We start from the raw sequence: 20,419 nt of genomic DNA on the forward strand, positions 1-20,419 counted from the left end.
TTCTACCATGAGCACATATGATCATTCATATTTTTGATTTCTCATTTTATAATTTCTGACACACACACACACACACACACACACACACACACACACACACACACACACACACACACACACACACACACACACACACACACACACACACACACACACACACACACACACACACTCTAATGTACATTTAAACTTTGATGTAAATGCATCCACAGACTCTGTCATACATGCTACACACACACAGGTCATCTTTGATCTTGCCTTTGTCCCCATCTAAAAACTTTTATTTGGAAACACTTCAGATATGATTCCCAGTATCAATTGTTTATTTTGGAGACTTTGTGTCCAGTCATGTTAGGGTCACATCAGACAAATTTGCCGCACGATTTGACATCCAGTGCGTATTTGAACCCCTTTTAAAATCAGGACCTCCCACACCACACCATACATTAACAAAGCCTCAAAGGAATAGTTATTTTTTGGGGGGAAATTCACTTGCTTTGAGGCTAAAAGATCAATATCACTTTAATATCTATATTTATCAGACAGTTAGCTTAGCCTTAGTACAAATACTGCAAGCAGGGGCAAACAGATAGCCTCATTCTGCTCACAAATTCTGCTTACCAGCACCTGCAAAGTTAACCCAGATATACCATGTTAATAAGTACTGTAAGCTTTGGGCACCTGGTAGGCAGATTTTATTACCTTCAGCAAGAGCGAGGCTATAGTGTAGCTATTTTCCTCATCTTTCCAGTCTTTATGCTAAGCTACGCCAACAGGCTGCCAGCTTTAGCTTCATATTTAGCGCGCAGACATGAAAGTGGTCTAACTGTAACTCTTGGCAAAAAAAAAAAAAAAGTGAACAAACATATTCCCGAAATGTCTATTATGTGAACCTCAGTGTGGTTGATATGCACAGACTTTATATGACTAAATAAGTTTGTATTGGATGTTCATAAATGTTCTCCTAACAGTGTTCGCTTTGTGACTAATTGTCTACTTTCTGTCTGTAATTCTTAACTATGATGCATCATTGTTTACATCAGGCATGTTTATTAGATAAGATAACACAATTTCTCCTGCAAAGCTCCTTTTATGGTTTTCATGCTTTCAGTGTGCTCACGACTTATCAATTATTTTCTTTTCTGATCCACAGAAAAGTTTCTTCTCTCTAATAAACAATGCTTTCAGAAATAACAGTTCATCTAAGGGTGTTTAGTGTAGGGGAACGTAAAAGTTTTTTTGAACGTTTACTTGCATTATATTTCAAAAAGTACAATCCATATGTAGTCCAACAGCGTTACCTCTCCCGCTGAGCAATCACTAGCTTCTAACACACTTTTATCTGGTGGGATCCACTCGCTTCCTTTGTTTCCAATGTTTTTCCTGTAAACTGTCTCTCAGATGCAGTCGCCGCTGCCATACCTCTTTGTTGATAATATAGTGTTTTTCACCATCATTCTTGGATTATGATAGTCATTTCTGTCTGAGCAGTCTCTTGTTGCGTCTTCTTTCTTTTCTGGTTTACATGCTTTCCTCTCTATACTCACTTCACTCCTACTATTTTCCTCTCTCTGGTTCTCTGTGTTTGACACATTCTCCAATTACCTCTTGAAAATGCACAGGTCATTTTATTGATGTTGCCTAGCTGAGAGATGAAGAAAGACAGGTATATGAAAGCAGACAGTCCAAATGGCTTTTTTCGTTTTCCTTCTATTCTTTCTTTTTTTTCTTCTTCTTTTCTTCGAAAATAGACTGTGGCAACAATTTTTCACTCATAGAGAATTTAGCTGAAAAGCTCCATGTGATGGTTTCTCTCAAATGGAAAAGCTTTTAGTTTAGCTTTTGAAGACAATTCAAATTCAATATGCTGACCTCTGTTTCCTCACCCGCACCCTATTTCCACTCCTCTCTCTTCTTCATTTGTCGTCTCTTCTGCCTCCATTACTCGCACTCTCAGAAGGAAGAGGTGTCCCGTGGGCCAGGCTTTATTTCGGAGAATGGGAAGGAGCAGCTCATGTTTGAGGTGCCCCTAAATGACACCGGCTCGGCGGGGTTGGGCATCAGCCTCAAAGGAAACAAGTCCAGGGAAACAGGAGAAGATCTGGGAATCTTCATCAAATCCATTATACATGGAGGTGCTGCATACAAGGTGACATAATACTCTCACATATACACAAATAAGCAATAATACACCGATAAACAGTGCAAAGTTCTAAAAGCTGTCAATAGATAACTACTTTATCCCATGTAAATAAAGGCTTCATTTGACAGTGAGTGCTCTGACTTGATGATGTCTGATTTTCATTGAAGGATACAAGAGTGTGTGTGTGTGCGTAGCTCAGTAGCTCTATTAGTTGCTCCATAATGAGCCCCTTCATGAACATCACGAAAAAGTTGCCACCTATTAAAAGAAAGCTGCATCAAAACACATCCCACAAGGTAAAATGAATGAAGCATTTTGACGTTTGTAGCAACATTCAACATCAAGCTATCAATTAAGGACACATACACACAACTACAAACATGCAAATAAGGTTGCTTGACATTTGCGCTAACAGTGGTCCTATAAAAACTCCTATATGTCTGAAATCCAATACAGTGCACACAATGTTTTAATGAAGCGTGTGTGTGTGTGTGTGTGTGTGTGTGTGTGTGTGTGTGTGTGTGTGTGTGTGTGTGTGTGTGTGTGTGTGTGTGTGTGTGTGTGTGTGTGTGTGTGTGTGTGTGTGTGTGTGTGTGTGTCTTATAGGATGGCCGTCTGTGTATCAATGACCAGCTGGTAGCAGTTAACGGAGAGTCGCTGCTAGGACGCTCCAACCATGTGGCCATGGAGACACTGCGCCACTCGATGTCACATGAGGGAAACGTAAGAGGGACAATCCAGCTTGTTGTCCTGAGGGTTTTGAAGGTACACACACATGCACACACACACACACACACACACACACACACACACACACACACACACACACACACACACACACACACACACACACACACACACACACATATACACAAAGTAACCAACACATTAAGAGCATCATTTCATGAGTCTGAGGTGAAAAAGGGCAACAAACAAAGCACGGTGGAAAATACTTTCTCAACAGCAGATAGTTTTCCAAGACAAAAATTCACAGAGAATGACCAGTGTGTTTACTTTAAAGTCAATATTGTGTTTTTCTTGTATTCTTTTCCTTGGCCTGGATGTTTGAGCTTCACTGTGCAGAATAATGTATGTTTGACACTAGAAGGTTGTTTTCACATTCATCTGGTGAATGGGGGAACGTTTCTCTGTGCTCACTGAAAATCTGAAGTTAAGGCGTGCACATATGAGCATGATTTGTGACATCAGAAACTATGTTTGGAGCCAGTTGAGGGCCTTAATGGAACTTAATGCCTCCACAGCACATGCACTAAGAATGGACTTTTCAGTGAAGCAGTAGACATCTTGCATCTAACTGTCAAACTTTAAAATAGAACAATATCTGCATATTCATATATTCACGATTCAGTTGGGGAGAAGAAATAATCATTTTAAGTATTTTTAACAGGGTAGTTGACATTTTTTTGTGGAAAAAAATGTCTGACACAATGTGTTGTGTCCTCAAACATATCTCTAAATTTGTGGACTGAGTGGACTATTGGGGGAGGGATGTCTATTTTAGGCTTTCATATTCACTATAATTCATTCTCCCTTGTCTGAATGTGTGTAAATGTATGCACACAAAGCCTATTGCTATTGGACATAAGGAGCATGTGTGTTTTAATAGATCAATAAATATGAAACACATTCTGAATTGAGTAAATTCTTATTACTTTATAATTATTTGTATCATTATTAGAAAGCCATAATCTGGATTGGGACACCCGCTATGAGAAAGTGAACATGCCTCTGTCACTTGATAAGAAGAAAATAAACATATATGCTCTTTTAATCTTCACTGTGTATCTCCCATCCCCTCTCCTGGCTCTCAGTGACTAAAGTCCCCCCCCCCCCCCCTGCAGTCTATTGACTCTGCCTCTTTCTACACATGCTGACTTTTTAGCCCTTCCACCCATTCTTCGCATACTTGACACTAGTCTCCCTGCTCTCTTCTCTGCTCTTACCGGCGGCGGCAGCAAAAGAGCATTTGCACTTCAGATTTTTTTGTGTGTTTGTGTCAGTGCACTTGTTTTGTGTGCGATCTTCACTCAGCTGTATCTCTTTTCTTTATGAGTTAAAAAAAAAGATGCTTTTCATCTCGGCTGCTTTTCAGCTGATGCCTTTTACATGGCGCTGCAGAATGTTTGTACAATCCCTCGTACACACAAAGCTTGGTCGTTGGCTCGAGTGTAAATGGCTTTTTGCCATGGCCTGCTGGTAGAGAAAAAAAAGCTACATATACACCCTGCATGATATGCTTACACACAAAAATAACAAGCACACAGACAAATAAATAGATGAATGCAAAGAGAAAACATACAGAGGACTAAGGTTCGGACACATTGATATAAATGAGGTCTAGAAAATACTAGAAACACCTGCAATTCACACTATAGACTCCCAAATGACAACAAAGGTGTATGAAAAACAAACCTTTCCATAACTATTTTAATACAGCTCAGAGGTAAGGTTTATTTTCATAATTAACTTGCAACTGAGTATATGCATACATGCAGCTGTGTGCTTGGGCTCGCTGGGCTTTGGGCATCCCCTGTCAATAGCTTGATGGTGGAAGCTGTTAGCAACATCAAAGAGTTGCGTCCACGTTTTCCTCTTCATCTTAAGAGTGGAAAAGAAAGAATACAAAGAGAGGAAGATAAAGGCAGATAGATAAGACACTATACCTTAAAAGCCTTTTTAGGCTTCAGTATTGATGCTTTTAACATTACAGAAGTGGACCGTTCTATTTTTTATCCCGTCTGATGTTTTTTTTGCCTTGTCTGTGCCCTTTTACTCTTTCTCTCACTCAGTTCTTACTGTATTCATCTCCAGCCAACTCTCCCTAATCTCTCAGTTTATCCAGCTGTTCTTCTCACTCGGTATCTATTCAAGCATCATCATGCTAAATAACAATGGCTCTATACAAGCTCCATGGCAATGATCTGAGGCTGTTGCCTTAAATAACAACAAAACCTTAAACTTAAACTTAGAGGGAGTATTCTGCTCTGTTGTATCATAGGGTTAGGATTTCTGGATATGGACATTGTAGCACCCAGTAACTTTTCTTACTAATACACCTGAAATATTAAACCTTTACCAAAAGCATGCTTGCAGTTGATCAAAACCTTTCATGGAGGAACCACTTCTTACCTTATTTAGCATGTCATGCTTTTGGGTTCAAGCGTAAAATAAGTCAAACAGATTCAGGTTATTGTAAAACAGAAATGTTTGACTTAACAGCATTTCTATACCTCAACGACCACTTTGTACTGTCTGGAGATGGAGAACCATTTGTTTTTAGAGAGTAAACTGATTACACTGTGACACCAGCTAATGGGATGTGTGCTGGGAGGGAGCCAGGAAGGGGAGGAGAACCTGGTGAAGAGTGGTGTTTCCTGGGTGGGATTCAGGGAGATGCTGTGAGAGGGGCAAGGGCCAGTATTTGAAGGGGAAGGGACCCCCCCTTCCCCTTCAAATACTAGTAAGAGGAAGATGACTAGGAAGATTTATTACAGACACTCTTGGTATGTGTTTTTTGCTGTTTTGAGTGGAGCACTTTTGCAGAACAGAGAGACAGATATATAGAAAAACACACAAATACACTAAACCACACAGCCTGATTTGCATACATGCAGTATGCACACATGTTAATGGGTTAGGGTTTGCATATTTTTTACCTACACATACAAATGACAAATACATGTAAATGAAATTCCTTAAGAAATAATACACATAAAAAGACACACATGAAAGACTGAAATCCCTGCTTTGTTTGATTGTTAAAGGACCAACCCTCCTGAGGATTAGTGTCAGTATGACTGTTGTTGCCCCCCCCCCCCCCCCCCCCACAGACACATAGAAGTGTAGCAGTGTTGAAGACAGTTGAATCCCTACTGGTCATGGGAAACAGGGTTTTTCACCTTGATCCTCAATAGTCTCTTTTTTATTCAATCCCCTTGACATCTAATTGTGTTTGAATAGACAACCATGAAGCCCTAATTGACTCTTCTCGTCATCACTCCATTTAGATGCAGTCCTTGTACCAAGCATGTGTATAAAATGCTTCAGTTTGTACCTTATTTAATTATGTATTATGTTTTTATGATTTATTTCAGGGCTTTTTTAGAGTTGATTTCATCATTTTAGTTAGCGTTGAATAATATTACCCTTTTGTTTGCTCAAAGGAGACTTATGCACATTTTGAGGTCTATATTTTTATTCTGGGTATTCTTTTTAACTCTCCCAGAATATCTTGATCATGATGACATATAGTTAAAAAAAAAAAGTAACTCCTCATTTATCGCACACTGGCTCTTTAGTCAGATCCTCAGTTCAGCCTCTGTCTTAAACAGGCCGTTTTAGCCTGTCTCTTTAAAACAGATCCTTTATCCTTCCATTGAGCCTACTGTTCTGATTGGGTAGCTTTTGAAAACTGCCCCACATACATCTTTACATGCCTGAGACAAAATTTAATCTGAAAACTGCAAATTGCGATGGAACGGAAACTTGACTGTCTGTCTGTCTCTGAATTGTGTTTTAAAGGTGTTTTTCATTTGCAGGAACAACATGGGGTGTCACCCAATCGCTCATTCGACAGCTCCTCTAGCCTGCCTGGACCGATGAGCCCAGTGAACAGCCTGACAGGATTGGTCAGTCACACCAATGGCCCAATTCATCCCATGGTGAACAACAGTCTCTATGCATCTAATGGTGAGTGGAGTTCTTTCAGTCAACAGTCAATGTTTGCTTGCAGATCTAAATTAGGACATCGAGAAATGTAGCTCATTTGAAACTGTATTTCATATGACAAAGGTATTGAATGTAAGCTTTTTTTTAAAGATAAGAATAAACTCTCATGCACTGAGAAGTTTGGCATATCTTTTTACATTTAATCAGGTTCTGAAAACATGTTTATATTCATCGAACAAAGTTAAAAAAAACAAACACTGTAGCCTAAATTGAAAAGCTAACTGAGAACAGTACTGTAGGGAAATGATATGTTCAAACCAACACAGTGAATGTTTTTGACTATTATTATAATAATATTGTATAAAGTACAGCCTCTCGTATTTTATAAGGTTGAGATATAACAGTGATAATCCACACTGTACATTATTTTCTTTATTATGGGAAAAAAGATCAAATTCACAGTTAAATCAACCATTTTTAAGCATTTATTTTGAGCCAACCAAACATACAAATGCTGATTACATCATTTTGACTGTTTGCACTTAACAAAGATATATTCACAAATGCTTTTTACCTCTACTTTCAGCCCTTTTTGCATGTGAGTTAGTGGCAGAAACGGCCACAATTTGTTAGGGGAACCCTGACACACACACACACACACACACACACACACACACACACACACACACACACACACACACACACACACACACACACACACACACACACACACACTGGGAACTCAGACATTTCTCTTCAATAAAACCATTTCCAACACTGTTTAGTTCTCATGTTGCCTCCTGGAACAGTGTTCCGGTTAATTCCGACCCCGATCAGCTCCTGATTTATTTTGCTTTTCTGTTTTATTTTTTGCCCATGATGGAGCATCAAAAGTGGGCGGCATCATGGGCGGCATCATTTGCAAGTTCAGTAAAATGCTACATAAGTTTAATAATGATGAAAAAATAAACTATGTCTCCAAGATTAAACAAACTAAAAATAAACACAAACAAAACAGATATTGTCATACACAACCTTAATTAGAGACTATGTTGGCCCTATTTTTCCTTTCTTTTCACATCATAGCTCTCTCTCTCTCTCTCTCTCTCTCTCTCTCTCTCTCTCTCTCTCTCTCTCTCTCTCTCTCTCTCTGTCTCTCTCTCTCTCTCTCTCTCTCTCTCTCTCTCCATACTTTTCATTTTTCCTCTTATGTTTCTCAAGGTTCTGGCATTTGTTTGTTATTGCCGGGTTCAGCCTGTTATAAAGAGTTATTTTAGTGCTATGTGCTTCATATCGCTGTGTGTGTGAGAGAGTGTGAACTTGCTTACCTGACTGTTTATGTGTACGTGCTTGTGTTATCATTAGTGTGTGTGTGTGTGTGTGTGTGTGTGTGTGTGTGTGTGTGTGTGTGTGTGTGTGTGTGTGTGTGTGTGTGTGTGTGTGTGTGTGTGTGTGTGTGTGTGTGTGTGTGTGTGTGTGTGTGTGTGAGAGAGTGTGTGTGTGTGTGTGCCTGTTTTTGCATGTTTGCTTTTGGATGATATCTCTGCTTGTTTAGAACTGAGTTGATGGCTGCTGTATTTGTGTGTGTGTGTGTGTGTGTGTGTGTGTGTGTGTGTGTGTGTGTGTGTGTGTGTGTGTGTGTGTGTGTGTGTGTGTGTGTGTGTGTGTGTGTGTGTGTGTGTGTGTGTGTGTGTGTGTGTGTGTGTGTGTGTGTTCAGGGATGGTTGGCCGTTATCAAACCGTGTTGTTTTTTGTGTGTTTACACTGCATCTGGTAAACAGCTCTGACCTTGAACACACTTTGCTGTTCAAATTCACCTCAGCTGTGGTGTCGTTTACATGCACACTCCTGTGTTGTCCGTGTGTGTGTGTGTATGTGCACACATTTTTCAGGCTCAGTGTATTGTTGCCTATGTGGATGGAATATTGTTAGTGTGTGTATATGTGTGTGTGCTTGACGCTATTTCACTCTCCTAATGAACTATTTCAGATGCTGAATCTTATGTGGCATTGAAGTGCAAATTAAAATGAAGATTTTTCTTGCACTGATGTTAGCATCTGCAGAAGAATAAATTGAGTTTAATGAGTCCCTACATATGTATTTATGCAGACATGTTGCTTTTTCATATATAGATCTTTCTCTTTACCTCATATCCATTGCTGCATTTCTATCTTCTACCTTTCTCTTTCTTGCTTTCCTTTTCTATGCACTTTGTCTCTTTGATTTCCTTTCACTCTCTGGAGAGTTAATCTGAACTAAAATAAAATACAGTTTCAGCCTAGCTTGAAATATCATGCAACCTTCCCCATTTTTGTAATCAAAGAATATTAAAATATATATATATATATATATATATATATATATATACATATATATATATATATATATTATTTTGTATTTTAACGACCCACCAGGCTTTGTATTTCCTGTAAAGGGAACTTTACAGATTTGACACATGAATACCTGTCATTATGAATACATTTTAGCCTGTAAAAACAGCTGTATAATGTCCTCTGGAGGACCTTTGTCAGCTTTGTGAAAATAACCTTCATGATGTCAGCAGGGTTATTCCTGTTTGGGTTTGATGAATAATAATTTACAACATTAAAAACCTGTGCTATAAACTAAAGGTATGGACTTTGAAAGACATGGGGGTTTACAAAGCAGGTGTTTCCTAAAGGCGCTTTTACACGGTGCCACCATGGCCTATCTGAGACTAAAGTTGACTTTATATGACTCCTGCTACGATCCACATCTACAAACAAAGCAATCACAGTACAACCTGAAATGATACAGAAAACACTGGCTAGCATGGCACTTCATAATTATGGTTTTGTGAATTAAATTCACAGAGAAAACACCTTCGTTCTCTTTAACACATCCATGGCTCACAACAACCAAAACAACAGAGATGAAACAAGCAATAACTGTAGTGACTTTTCTGCATTTTTAAAACATCAGAGTGATGCTGATGGATGGCGAGAACTGATGACGTGCTTCTGATTTCATTTACTTTTTAATCTGACATGCCTCATATTGATATTGTACAGTTTGACACTTTTATCACAGGCAGGTTGCACGATGTGACAGGCAATAAACTCACATGGTCATTGTTGCTGCACAGTCTAAAGGCACATTAATGAAAGATACTATTGAGTTGCATTGAGGAAAGTGGAGGATCCGGTGTTGTCTGAAATCACAATTACAATGTGCAGGGGCAGATAATCTGTTTGGAGCCTCTATAAACGTGTACATCACTGTCATGTCATCATTCTCTCATGTTTTAATATTTATATAAAATTACTGTTCTGGCAAAATAAACTTTATAAATAATCGTCTTTTAATGATACATGCCCTCCCTTTTAAAATGTATTTCTAAACGCATGAAGGGGATTTTTTTCCGTACACCATATGATTTATGTGTAAGATTATTGATACAGTGGTTTCCCCTAAGACAGGAAAGGGTGGTGGAGGAAGGATGGAGGAGATTGGGAGTAAGAGATACAGAGATGATTAGACAGACAAGTTGTAGCCAAATACAGACGGAAAGAGAAAAAAAAAAGTAGAGTGCAAAAGAAGAGGATTCATATATCTGCGATTGGAGCAAACTGCTATTGATCTATCATTCCCACAACAAATGCCTTTTTTCACTTCAAAGAGTGGGAGTCAGTGAGAACAGATTTGTGTGTAAGAGAGAGAGAAAGAGAGAGAAAGAAGGTGAAAGAAGAATGTGTTTTTGACAGTTCAGCTGATTAAGGTGCTGGCAGTGAGGAGGAGGGAGGAAGTTTAGAAAAATAAAAAAAGAGAGAGGCTGAAAACTGAGTGGGAGATAAAATGATTTATAGGAGATCTGAAAGGAGAGATAAATGACAGCCAAAATATCAGATTGCAAGAATGGGAGCAGAAGAAAAATAAAGCAGGTGATTAGTGTAGAGAGAGGGAGACAGAGAGAAAGAGAGGGAGGGGATTGAGATGAGAGGATGTGATATCTTCAGACGCTGCCATTGTCCTCTCTAGCTACACTGTCTGTACGTGCAGTCAGACATGTGCACATGCAAGCACATAAACGACACACAGTGAATATCGTGCAATAATCCCGCCATGTGTTGTGTGGCAGCTAAGCACTCTTGAGAAGTGATGACTTTAAGAAAATTGCGTGCACGCCTCAAGTTGACACAAACTCGTTTATCAAGCAGACACAGCCGTATCATGATGATACATCTGCAGCAACTTTTGCAGATGTGGAGCAGCAACTCTTGTATTTTTCATCATCCAACTTTTATCTTTCTGTCTTTCTTTCTCTATTTTTATTTCTAAGTTTGGATTTAACCCTCTGTTCAGAATTGTGTGGTGGTTTCCAAACATATAGAGTCGAACGTCAGAAGTGTCTAGTGTCAGTTTTCTTACATGACCCTGTCAAGCTCACCAGCACCCTTTGTTGATTTGTGTGTAACAGTGCTAGCCTCTTGTTTTAGACTGATCAGAACGACTGTACCTCTGAACACTTATTGACCAGGTCTTCATTCTAACCGTGATTACTTCTGTGGCTAAACAATTTGTGATTGACTGCATCTCATGTACTCAATGCAGACTGGTTGTTTTTTGGCTTTTCAGTAACCAATGGGAGTTATTCTCACATGGACGAGGAAGAGGAGGGGGAGCTGTGTGGACATGAAACAGAATTAAGAAGCTCTACACAATACTACATACAGGAAAGGTGTGCTTGTCTGTTTTTGCACACATCCCATCATAATCGTTAATTTAGTTTTACTTTAACAAAAAACCTGTTAATACAACTGCTGTAATTAATGAATTAAGATGACATAAATGTTTTAGCATACTTTCTCCATTGTGAAATCTGTGTGTTAAAACCTGAATGTTATTGCTAGTGGTGGAAAAGTCTAAATATAATTGTTTTTTTGAAAAGTTATATATGTTTCAGAATGATTTAGTATGTTTTTACTCATAGTGTTTGTAGTTTCTCAAAGTGCAACACTGGCTCTGATTTTACAGGAAGCCAGTTTCAATTTAATTTGCATGTTACCTGCATGAAGTATATCTTCACACAAAACAAATGAGCACAAAAGAAAGTAAAATTAACATTAGTATTTTTTTGAAAAGCAAGCAAAAGTAAGAGATTTAACAGATATCACAAACTGAAAACCAAATGTGCAGAAAGATACCACAATAATTAATCTGAATGCTTTACTTTTTAAGTTTTCGCCCAAAAGAAAATGTGTTTGTTGCTATTTTGTATCATAATTTGTTTCAGGGAAACCTCTGGCCCAGCTCAGCCCCAGTCTCCAACCCAGAACCAGAACCAGCGGCAGTTCCAGCATGTTAAAGCCTCAAAGAGCATGGACCTGGGTACGAATCCACAGCACACTGGTGGGGAGATTTTTCTGTTTATCTACTCAGCATGGTGGCTGCATGCATCTTATCCTCACAGCAATTTAAATATTCCTGCTGATGCATGGCTGTGGCACCGATGGCATGTTCCCATGAAGCACATGCGGACTGGCACCGATACTGTACTGCATATTGAGCGAACACACACACACACACACACACACACACACACACACACACACACACACACACACACACACACACACACACACACACACACACACACATCTTAGCACCTACATATACTCAAATGTGTCTGCTCTTTCTCTCACAACTATCATTTATTTTTCTATTTTTCTAACTCATGGTGCTCTTTTATGTATGCAAACAAAATTCAGAAAGACAACCTCTGCGACCCCTGTAATCCCACTTTTCACTCCGGCTTTGTTCACCTGTTGTTCTCTGATTGCTGAAGTTGAAGATGACATTTCAGCTACTGCTAAAAAGTCAACTTTAGAAATATGTGTTATGTGCTCCTGCATACATTTGTGTAACATGACAGTGGATGCAGCAGCGCAACAATAGCTTATTGTTTCAAATGTCACTTCCCTCAGTCCTCCTCTTCAAGCCGGCTCCTCTGCCAGCTCTCGTTGTGTATGTGTGAGAGAGAGAAAATGAGACAAAAGAGCAGAGGACTATTTGAATAGCATAGGCATCCATTTCTACATGAATAACAGACTGTATGTTCAACCCCTTTGTCCTTTTTACGCACTTGATCTTGACGGACACATTTGGAGTCAATTCATGGCTGCTTGAATGGCATGATGTGTTTACAATGCCAAACCATCAAGCAGCAGTAACAACAACACATTACCAATGTATCTTTCTTCTTGACTCGCAGTGGGTGAACACAATTTAGTTAAGCTTACTGTTTTATAGCTAGAAATAGTTCAGAGGGGAGGACCTTCTATCTCTGATGATCAGTGTTATCCCTTAAGGGTTTTTTATTCCCTGCCTGCTCACTGCCTCTATAAAAAATTCTCACACATCACAAACAACACAAGAATGCTGACGCTAAAACACAAAGATAATTTAGTTTTTATGATAACTGTTCAGGCCAAAAATCATGGCAAGAGCATCAACATCAGTTTATGATTAGTAAGATAATATTCATTCATTGTGACAAATTGTTGTTTAGAGAGATCTGGAAACCCTGGCTGCTCTGTGGTGATGTGAAGTGGCTGATATTCACATTTAAACCTTTCTGGTTAGTTCTGTATGTTTGTAGGCCTTACGGGTTTGGTTATAATGTTCTATGGTTTGACAAAACTATAGTAGTAGTAATAACAAACATACACCAATAACAAGAGACACTTAAGCCTCCTGAGGTTCTGCTATCACTACAAAGTAGTGCGCTCACGTGAGCATCAATTAGCAAATACTTCTTTGTCAGCTTACTCGCCTTTGCATAACTTTATGTAAATGAGATTTTGCTTATTAATACTTTATGGAACTGGTTGCAGTTAGTGTTCTGTGTGTAAAAAATGGAGTAGAGAGAGACACAAAGAGCATTCTCAGCATTTAATTCATGGGTCAGTTACATAATTTCATTTTTATTTCATTTGCCCTGATTTCATTTTCCACCCAAGTCCAATTAAAAATTTAAGAATAATTTAAGATCAGTTCCAGATTATGAACTTCCTCTCCTGGTTCTCACTGTCCATTCCACTCTCTCTCTCTCTCTCTCTCTCTCTCTCTCTCTCTCTCTCTCTCTCTCTCTCTCTCTCTCCATCACTGTCTCTCTTTCTATCTCTCTGCCTTCACGTTTGTCAGGGTTTGTCCTTCTCCTCTTCAGGTTGTATTCTTAGTTTTTATTCAGGTTAATTCAGTGCAATTATGAACAGAACAACAACTGAGTTTAGGATTACACTGTGTATGTTTTGTTTGAATTAAGCTGAATGAATGTGTTAATAATAATATCAATTCAAACTTTTGAGTTTTTTCAGTAAATGTGACATCCAAAGTATATGTATGTAGGTCTACATGACAAAGGAAGTATGAAGTTCCCCCCTTTATTACATGCCCGTGTGTGTGTCTCACAGGTGGCATCTACAGATCTGCTGAAGTAGACAGACAGGCACACACACACACACACACACACACACACTTTGTGATCCACAAACTACTGGGCTGCTGAAGCAGCCGCGTTGATTTGCCGCAGACAGATGCTGTCAGACACACACACAGCTAGAATTACACTTTAGGCTTGGTTTTCATTAGAAAGGTATTTGCAGGGAGAAGCCATGTTACTGCTTGGTTTCTGTGGTCTGGGCGTGTATGTGTGTGCTCTGTATTTGGCAGAGTGCTACCAGTCAATGTGTTCCTTATTGGCATCAGGCTGCTCTGTGGCTTTGGGAGAAAGGGATGAAAAAGCCAAAGAAAAACTTCTGAAAATGAAAGGAGGAGAGAATGGTGCACAAAAGAGAGAGAGAGTAGGATGGGGGCGCCGCTAAATGGTATGAATGTAACTTAAGAAAAAATAAAAACATTGAAGGAGAGAGGTGAGGGTAAAGAGCAGAAAGTGAAAAGGCAGAAGGATGAGAGATTGAAAGAGAGAAGGGAGGGTGAGTGACAAATGAAGTGAGAGAGAAGGAAGGAAAGGAAATGACCTCAGTAGCAGTAAAGCTAACTTAACATCACAGGGGAAAAGAACAGCTAGCTCTGCAATCGTGAAAAGAGACAGAGGGAATTATAGCATGATAGAGAATGACAAAGAGAAAATGAGAATCCCAGGAGTAGGAGAAATGCAAAATTGTTATTATATTTTAGGAATAAGAAACACATGGACAATAATTTGACTTGCACATTTGACAACAAGAAATGGAAAATGTGAAAGTGGAGGGAAAGGAGCATCTGAGGTTCATTAATGTATGCATATTTACATGTGTTTCTTTTGTTTCAGTGGCAGACGAGAGCAACGTGGGATCCCTGGTCGGAAACACTGCAGGTGCAAACACTTACAGCCTACACCTGCACATAATCACTGTCATACACACACACATGCAGATGCACAGACAAACACACGCACACGCTCAAGCACACACACACACACACACACTGTTTTACAAACTGCAGTCAGATCAAAACCAAAGTAACAGAACCAAAACAAAAAAGGTTGCACCTGAACCTGGGAATAAAAGAAAGATCTAACACTTTCAGACAGCCAGTTTCCTCAAGTGCATTGTTGCTTTTCATGTGTGCATTGTGTCTTTGTGAATGTATGTGAACGTTTGGACTCAGTTTCTAATCACAATGAGTGAAAAGAGACAAAAATATACACTACATAAATGTATATATATTCCACCATATTAGAGATATGAGAGAGAGAGTATGTCTTCTCGTCCAATTTATATTCTCATTTTTTTGTTCTGTGAGCAATCAAAACAGCTTCTTCTGTCTCTATCATTACTTTGCAGACTGTTTGAAGTCACTATATATCAGTCTCCCTCCTTCTCTCTTCCTCCTCTCCAGTTTTATGTATGCCACTCCACTTTTCCTCCCGCATGCTGGGTCTTCTGTCTCCTGCACTCTTGGCTCCTCTCCGCTTCCCTCTAGAAATGCCTCCTTAATTTAGCCGAAGTGCAGATGAAAGTGAGATTTGTACGAGGAACTGGAGAGAGAGAAGAGAAGGGCAATACTATGGCCACTTCTTAAAGATACACATAGACGAGCTAGTTCCTAAGGGTGAGAGAGAGAGAGAGAAGAAGAGATACCTGATGCTTCAAAACCCTCTCACCTTAGTAGACTGCACACACTTCTTTTTAAAAGTTTGATGTCAAACTTTTCTTTTTCTCTTTGCCTTGAAGTTTCATTTGTGGCTACTTGAATGTAAGAGCACTCTACTTCATTCCACTCTATGCGGGTTTATCTCGCTGTGTGCCATTTTATGCTTGCCAATCAGTCCAGCCTTTTTTCCACATCCTGCTGTGTCTCAGTTTTATACATGGCAATATTTACTTTTATATACAAGGTCCATAATTATTTGAAAGGGAGCAAGCAAGAAGGCATGAGGTGCAGGAAGGACAAGGTATGGAAAGAATGAAAGTCAAGAGTTTTAACATTTATTTTATTAGATTAAACCCTAATAAAACAACTTCTTACAGCTGAAAAGAGGGAAAATATGTTTGTTTTTTTTCTATTTTAGTCTTCAGTTTTTCATTTTGGGGTTTGGAGCTTCAGTGTAGTCCAGAAAGCCTGCTGTATGAGCCAGAACTTGGGACGGTGGTTAAATGTGTGCTGAACAAGATATAGTAAAATAGTGTGAAAAGGCAGACAAGGGAACATCTCATACAGGATTAGAGGATTACCTCAGAAGAATTGAAATGGTAAACATGAAGAGGTAAGACTCTGTGAGCGGTAAAAAACACCAAAACAAAATGGAAATCTAACACTAGTGTCATCGAGTCTACGTAATATATTGTAATATATTCCAAAACACAGCACTGACTTTTTGTTGTCAGCACATGTAATCTGAACATCTGTTTTTTTTTTTTTTTTTGTCAACTTTTATTACACATTTCCACATTTATGTCTTCTTGTTCACTGCCAGAAAACTGTAAAATGGAAAGACCTTGAATAACTATGAATTGCTTTCAGGTGTAGAAGAGAATCAGTCTCATTGCCAATGTCTTTACTTTGTATTTTAGTACCTGGAAAGCCCAGCTTTCTCCAGAGAGTGAATGGAATACAACAAGGGAACAAGTTGTGTAATTTGGGGTGACGTTGAGGGACATAAACCTGATAAGGGGAAAACATTGCTGTTGTGCCCATCAACTGAGGACTGTATAAATAAAAATACAGGGTTTTTTTTGTTAGATGTAAAAAAAAAACATCCCTTCATGAGACATGGTCATAAAATGATTAATTTGCAATCAATCAAATTACCAAAAGGCTATGGATATTTTTCCCATCTGATAATCCAACCTTGTTATGTAAAAAAAAAAAAAAGGGGCAAATGTGTCTATATTTGTTTTCAATTTGCTCCTTTATTGTGTTCTTGTTGAAATAAGATTATAGAAACTGTGGACATGGAGTACTTTGGTAGCCGAGTGGTTGCCATGCATGCTGCATAATTGCAGGGTTCCTGGTTTGATTCCAGAAAGGGACCTTTGCTGCAGGTCATAACCCTCTCTCTGTCCCTGTTTCCTGCCAGCCTCTATGCCATCTACTTTCAAATACAGGCAAAAATGCCAAAAAACAAATAAAAACATGGACATGAACAGACAAGATTGCAATTTCAGATAATAATAGAGAGTTGAATTGCATATCTAAATTGACCTGGACTTTGGGTTGGAGCAATATTGTCAAGTAAAAGTTGATTATTTTTCATCAACAATCCCGTTTCCAACCTTTCTGCATTCAGATATATTGTAATATGCCTGCTGAATGTAGCTGGTATATTTCAATACTTTTTTTTGTGTTTCTTTCACTCAAGCCTATTTACACATTTCCTATACCTGTTGATTGTCAGCATGTCTCTTGTTTAATAATGCCATGAAACCCATTGGGCTGTTAAAGAGAGTGTGTGCCTGGCAAGCATGGCACTTTTTTTTTTTCAACCCACTTTCTTTTGCTTTAATGTATTTTTTATAATTGATATGCTTCCAACAACCCTGCGCCAGGACTTCAGACAGCTGTGCGGACTTTGGTTAAAGAGAGGGCAGTGTGGGGGTGGGGTACTTGCGAAGTGAGTGAGTTTAGAAATAGTCACTTCTGGGAATACAGTTTTCACTTCCAGCTATGGTCTTTCCCTCCACACCCCCAAGAAACCACTGAGCAACTACACCACAAATACACTCACTCTCGCACACACACACGCACACAACTTATGGTAATGTTATGGTAATGGAAAGTCTCCATCATCCTTTGGAAAATGTGAGCCTTGGATGATTTTATATTATATTGTAATTTAGCAGAATCTGAGATTCAAAGTAGGAAATTGGAGACCATATTACAGTGTGTGTGTGTGTGTGTGTGTGTGTGTGTGTGTGTGTGTGTGTGCGTGTGTGTGTGTGCAGACTTTCCTTGAAAGTGAATGGGTTTGCATGAGTCGGAGTTGTTTTATTTTCAGTGTGCGGGGGTTGCCGTTTGGAAAATTACGTAAATTGCGAAAATTCTGATCAATAACTGTCTGCATGGAAAAGTCTTGAATCCAACAGAGAAACGCACGGAATGAATTGTTGGCATTACACCACGAACTCTATGCATCTTTGTGGTCGGACATGGCTGACTTCTCTGGGGTGGCACAGAGAAAGAGAAGCATTCCAATAATTAATCAAATCAGTTGTGGAAGAAAAAAAAAAACATTTGTCCCTAGTTTCAGAGCAAAACTTGAAGAGACTCAGCAGCAATGGTAAATGGTAAATGGACTGTACTTATATAGCGCCTTTCTAGTCTTTTCGACCACTCAAAGCGCTTTACACTACAACTCATTCACCCCATTCACACACATTCATACACTGATGGCAGGCAGCTACCACGCAGGGTGCCAACCTGCACATCAGAAGGGAGCTAACCATTCACTCGCATTCATACACCGTTGGCACAGCAACGGGAGCAATTAGGGGTTAAGTGTCTTGCCCAAGGATACATCGACATGTAGACTGGAGGAGCTGGGAATCGAACCACCAATCTTCCAATTGGAGGACGACCGCTCTACCTCCTGAGCCACAGCCGCCCCAATGCATTTATCTTTACTCTGTTTAAGAGCGGCTGGAATTGACAGTAAAATGTCTGGTCAAGTTAGACTAATCCATTGTCGCAAACTTTGGTGCTAACCTTCACTTTATCAGCAGTAAGGGTTTCTTGGTCTTGAGAAGCTGCAATCTTTATTAACTGAATGCAGCATTAACTGTACATTTACTGCCATATTGACAACTTACTGCTAACCTTTTCCTCTCCTTGCATTCACCTTCACTTTTCTGCCACTTGCTCAACCACACACTTGCTACGTACATATATTAGCAGTACCTTTCACATGTATGTCCCTATTCCCTATTCCATGGTAACTATGGTGTTATCATGCTCCCACAGCAAGTAAAAATCATTAGTAGCCCATTGATATTAATGATCATGTAAAATCTTTGCAACTGCACTCATAATTTTGCAGTAGCTGCTATAGGGGGAAACACTGGGGGCAATTCCACCTAGAAATTATTCCAAGTTACTGTCATAATATATACCTATACTCACATAAAGAGTGTTATAGTGAAGAAAATAAAGTAAAAAAGGAATATATCAGTCCATATCTTTATCTAGTGTAGCCTGATTTCTTTCCTCAAGCCACTTTAAATAGGACAGTACAGTCAAACACTCACTCTCACATGCACTGAAATGAAAATTGCTGACGGGAAATAAAACAAACGGTTGCAGCTGTGTTTCTCTCACCATGTTTTCCTTTGGTGATGGGGACAGCCTGGAGCTCTGTGTCTCCCAGAATCAGTATATGAGAGATGTTTCCTTGAGAAAATAAATGGTAAGCAATGCATATCCACAGGAATGATTAAACGTTTGTCTCACCGAGAGGAGGAAATGTTGATCTGTGCGTGTGTATGGCTAGTGAGCATATGCACACTTGTACAAAGCTCTTCATATATGCAATAAAAAGTGTTTTAAATGTGTGTTTGACAGACAGAAAAAATGAAACTTACTGCAGTCAGCAGTCCTTACACAGATGCTTGTTAAGATATGACAGCTGGCAAAATGGCATTATTCCACAGAAACCTGTACTTGTGGCAACACTCACTTGCACAAACACTAAAACACCTAAGTTTTACATATGGCATACTGGTAAATACTGTAGCCAGACTGCTTGTTTGCTTTTGTTGTAACTTTCTGTTTTAATGTCTTCTGTTTGCCAAATTCTTGTTCCTCCACCCGCCGCTAGCTCTCTCTCCCTCTCTCTCTAACTCTCTCTCACTCTCTCTCTCTCTCTCTCTCTCTCTCTCTCTCTCTCTCTCTCTCTCTCTCTCGCTGTCTCGCTCTTACTTGCCCTCACTCATTTTCTTTCTTGCCAACGCCATTCAGGCTTACAGGCTGACAAACAGGCAGAGGAGCTTAGACCGAACAACATCTCTCTGTAAATGTGTATGTGTGTGTGTGTGTGTGTGTATGTGTGATGCTGAGGGAGACTGGTGCAGTCCATTGTCTGAATCTCTCCCTAGTGGAACTTTGACTTTG

General features: G+C 39.3%; 1 protein-coding gene across 1 annotated transcript in view; it reads left to right on the forward strand.

Moving 5' to 3' along the window:
* The window catches only part of LOC133992635 (partitioning defective 3 homolog B-like), a gene marked incomplete at its 3' end in the record, with an annotated part of 152,272 nt that overhangs the window by 107,574 nt on the left and 24,279 nt on the right, over positions 1–20,419 (forward strand). The window contains 6 exon segments of the mRNA XM_062431320.1: positions 1,958–2,149; positions 2,750–2,908; positions 6,703–6,853; positions 11,447–11,549; positions 12,105–12,220; positions 15,144–15,188. Coding sequence (XP_062287304.1) covers positions 1,958–2,149; positions 2,750–2,908; positions 6,703–6,853; positions 11,447–11,549; positions 12,105–12,220; positions 15,144–15,188 — 766 coding nt within the window.

This window comes from Scomber scombrus, chromosome 13 (genome assembly GCF_963691925.1).
Source record: "Scomber scombrus chromosome 13, fScoSco1.1, whole genome shotgun sequence".
NCBI lineage: Eukaryota > Metazoa > Chordata > Actinopteri > Scombriformes > Scombridae > Scomber > Scomber scombrus.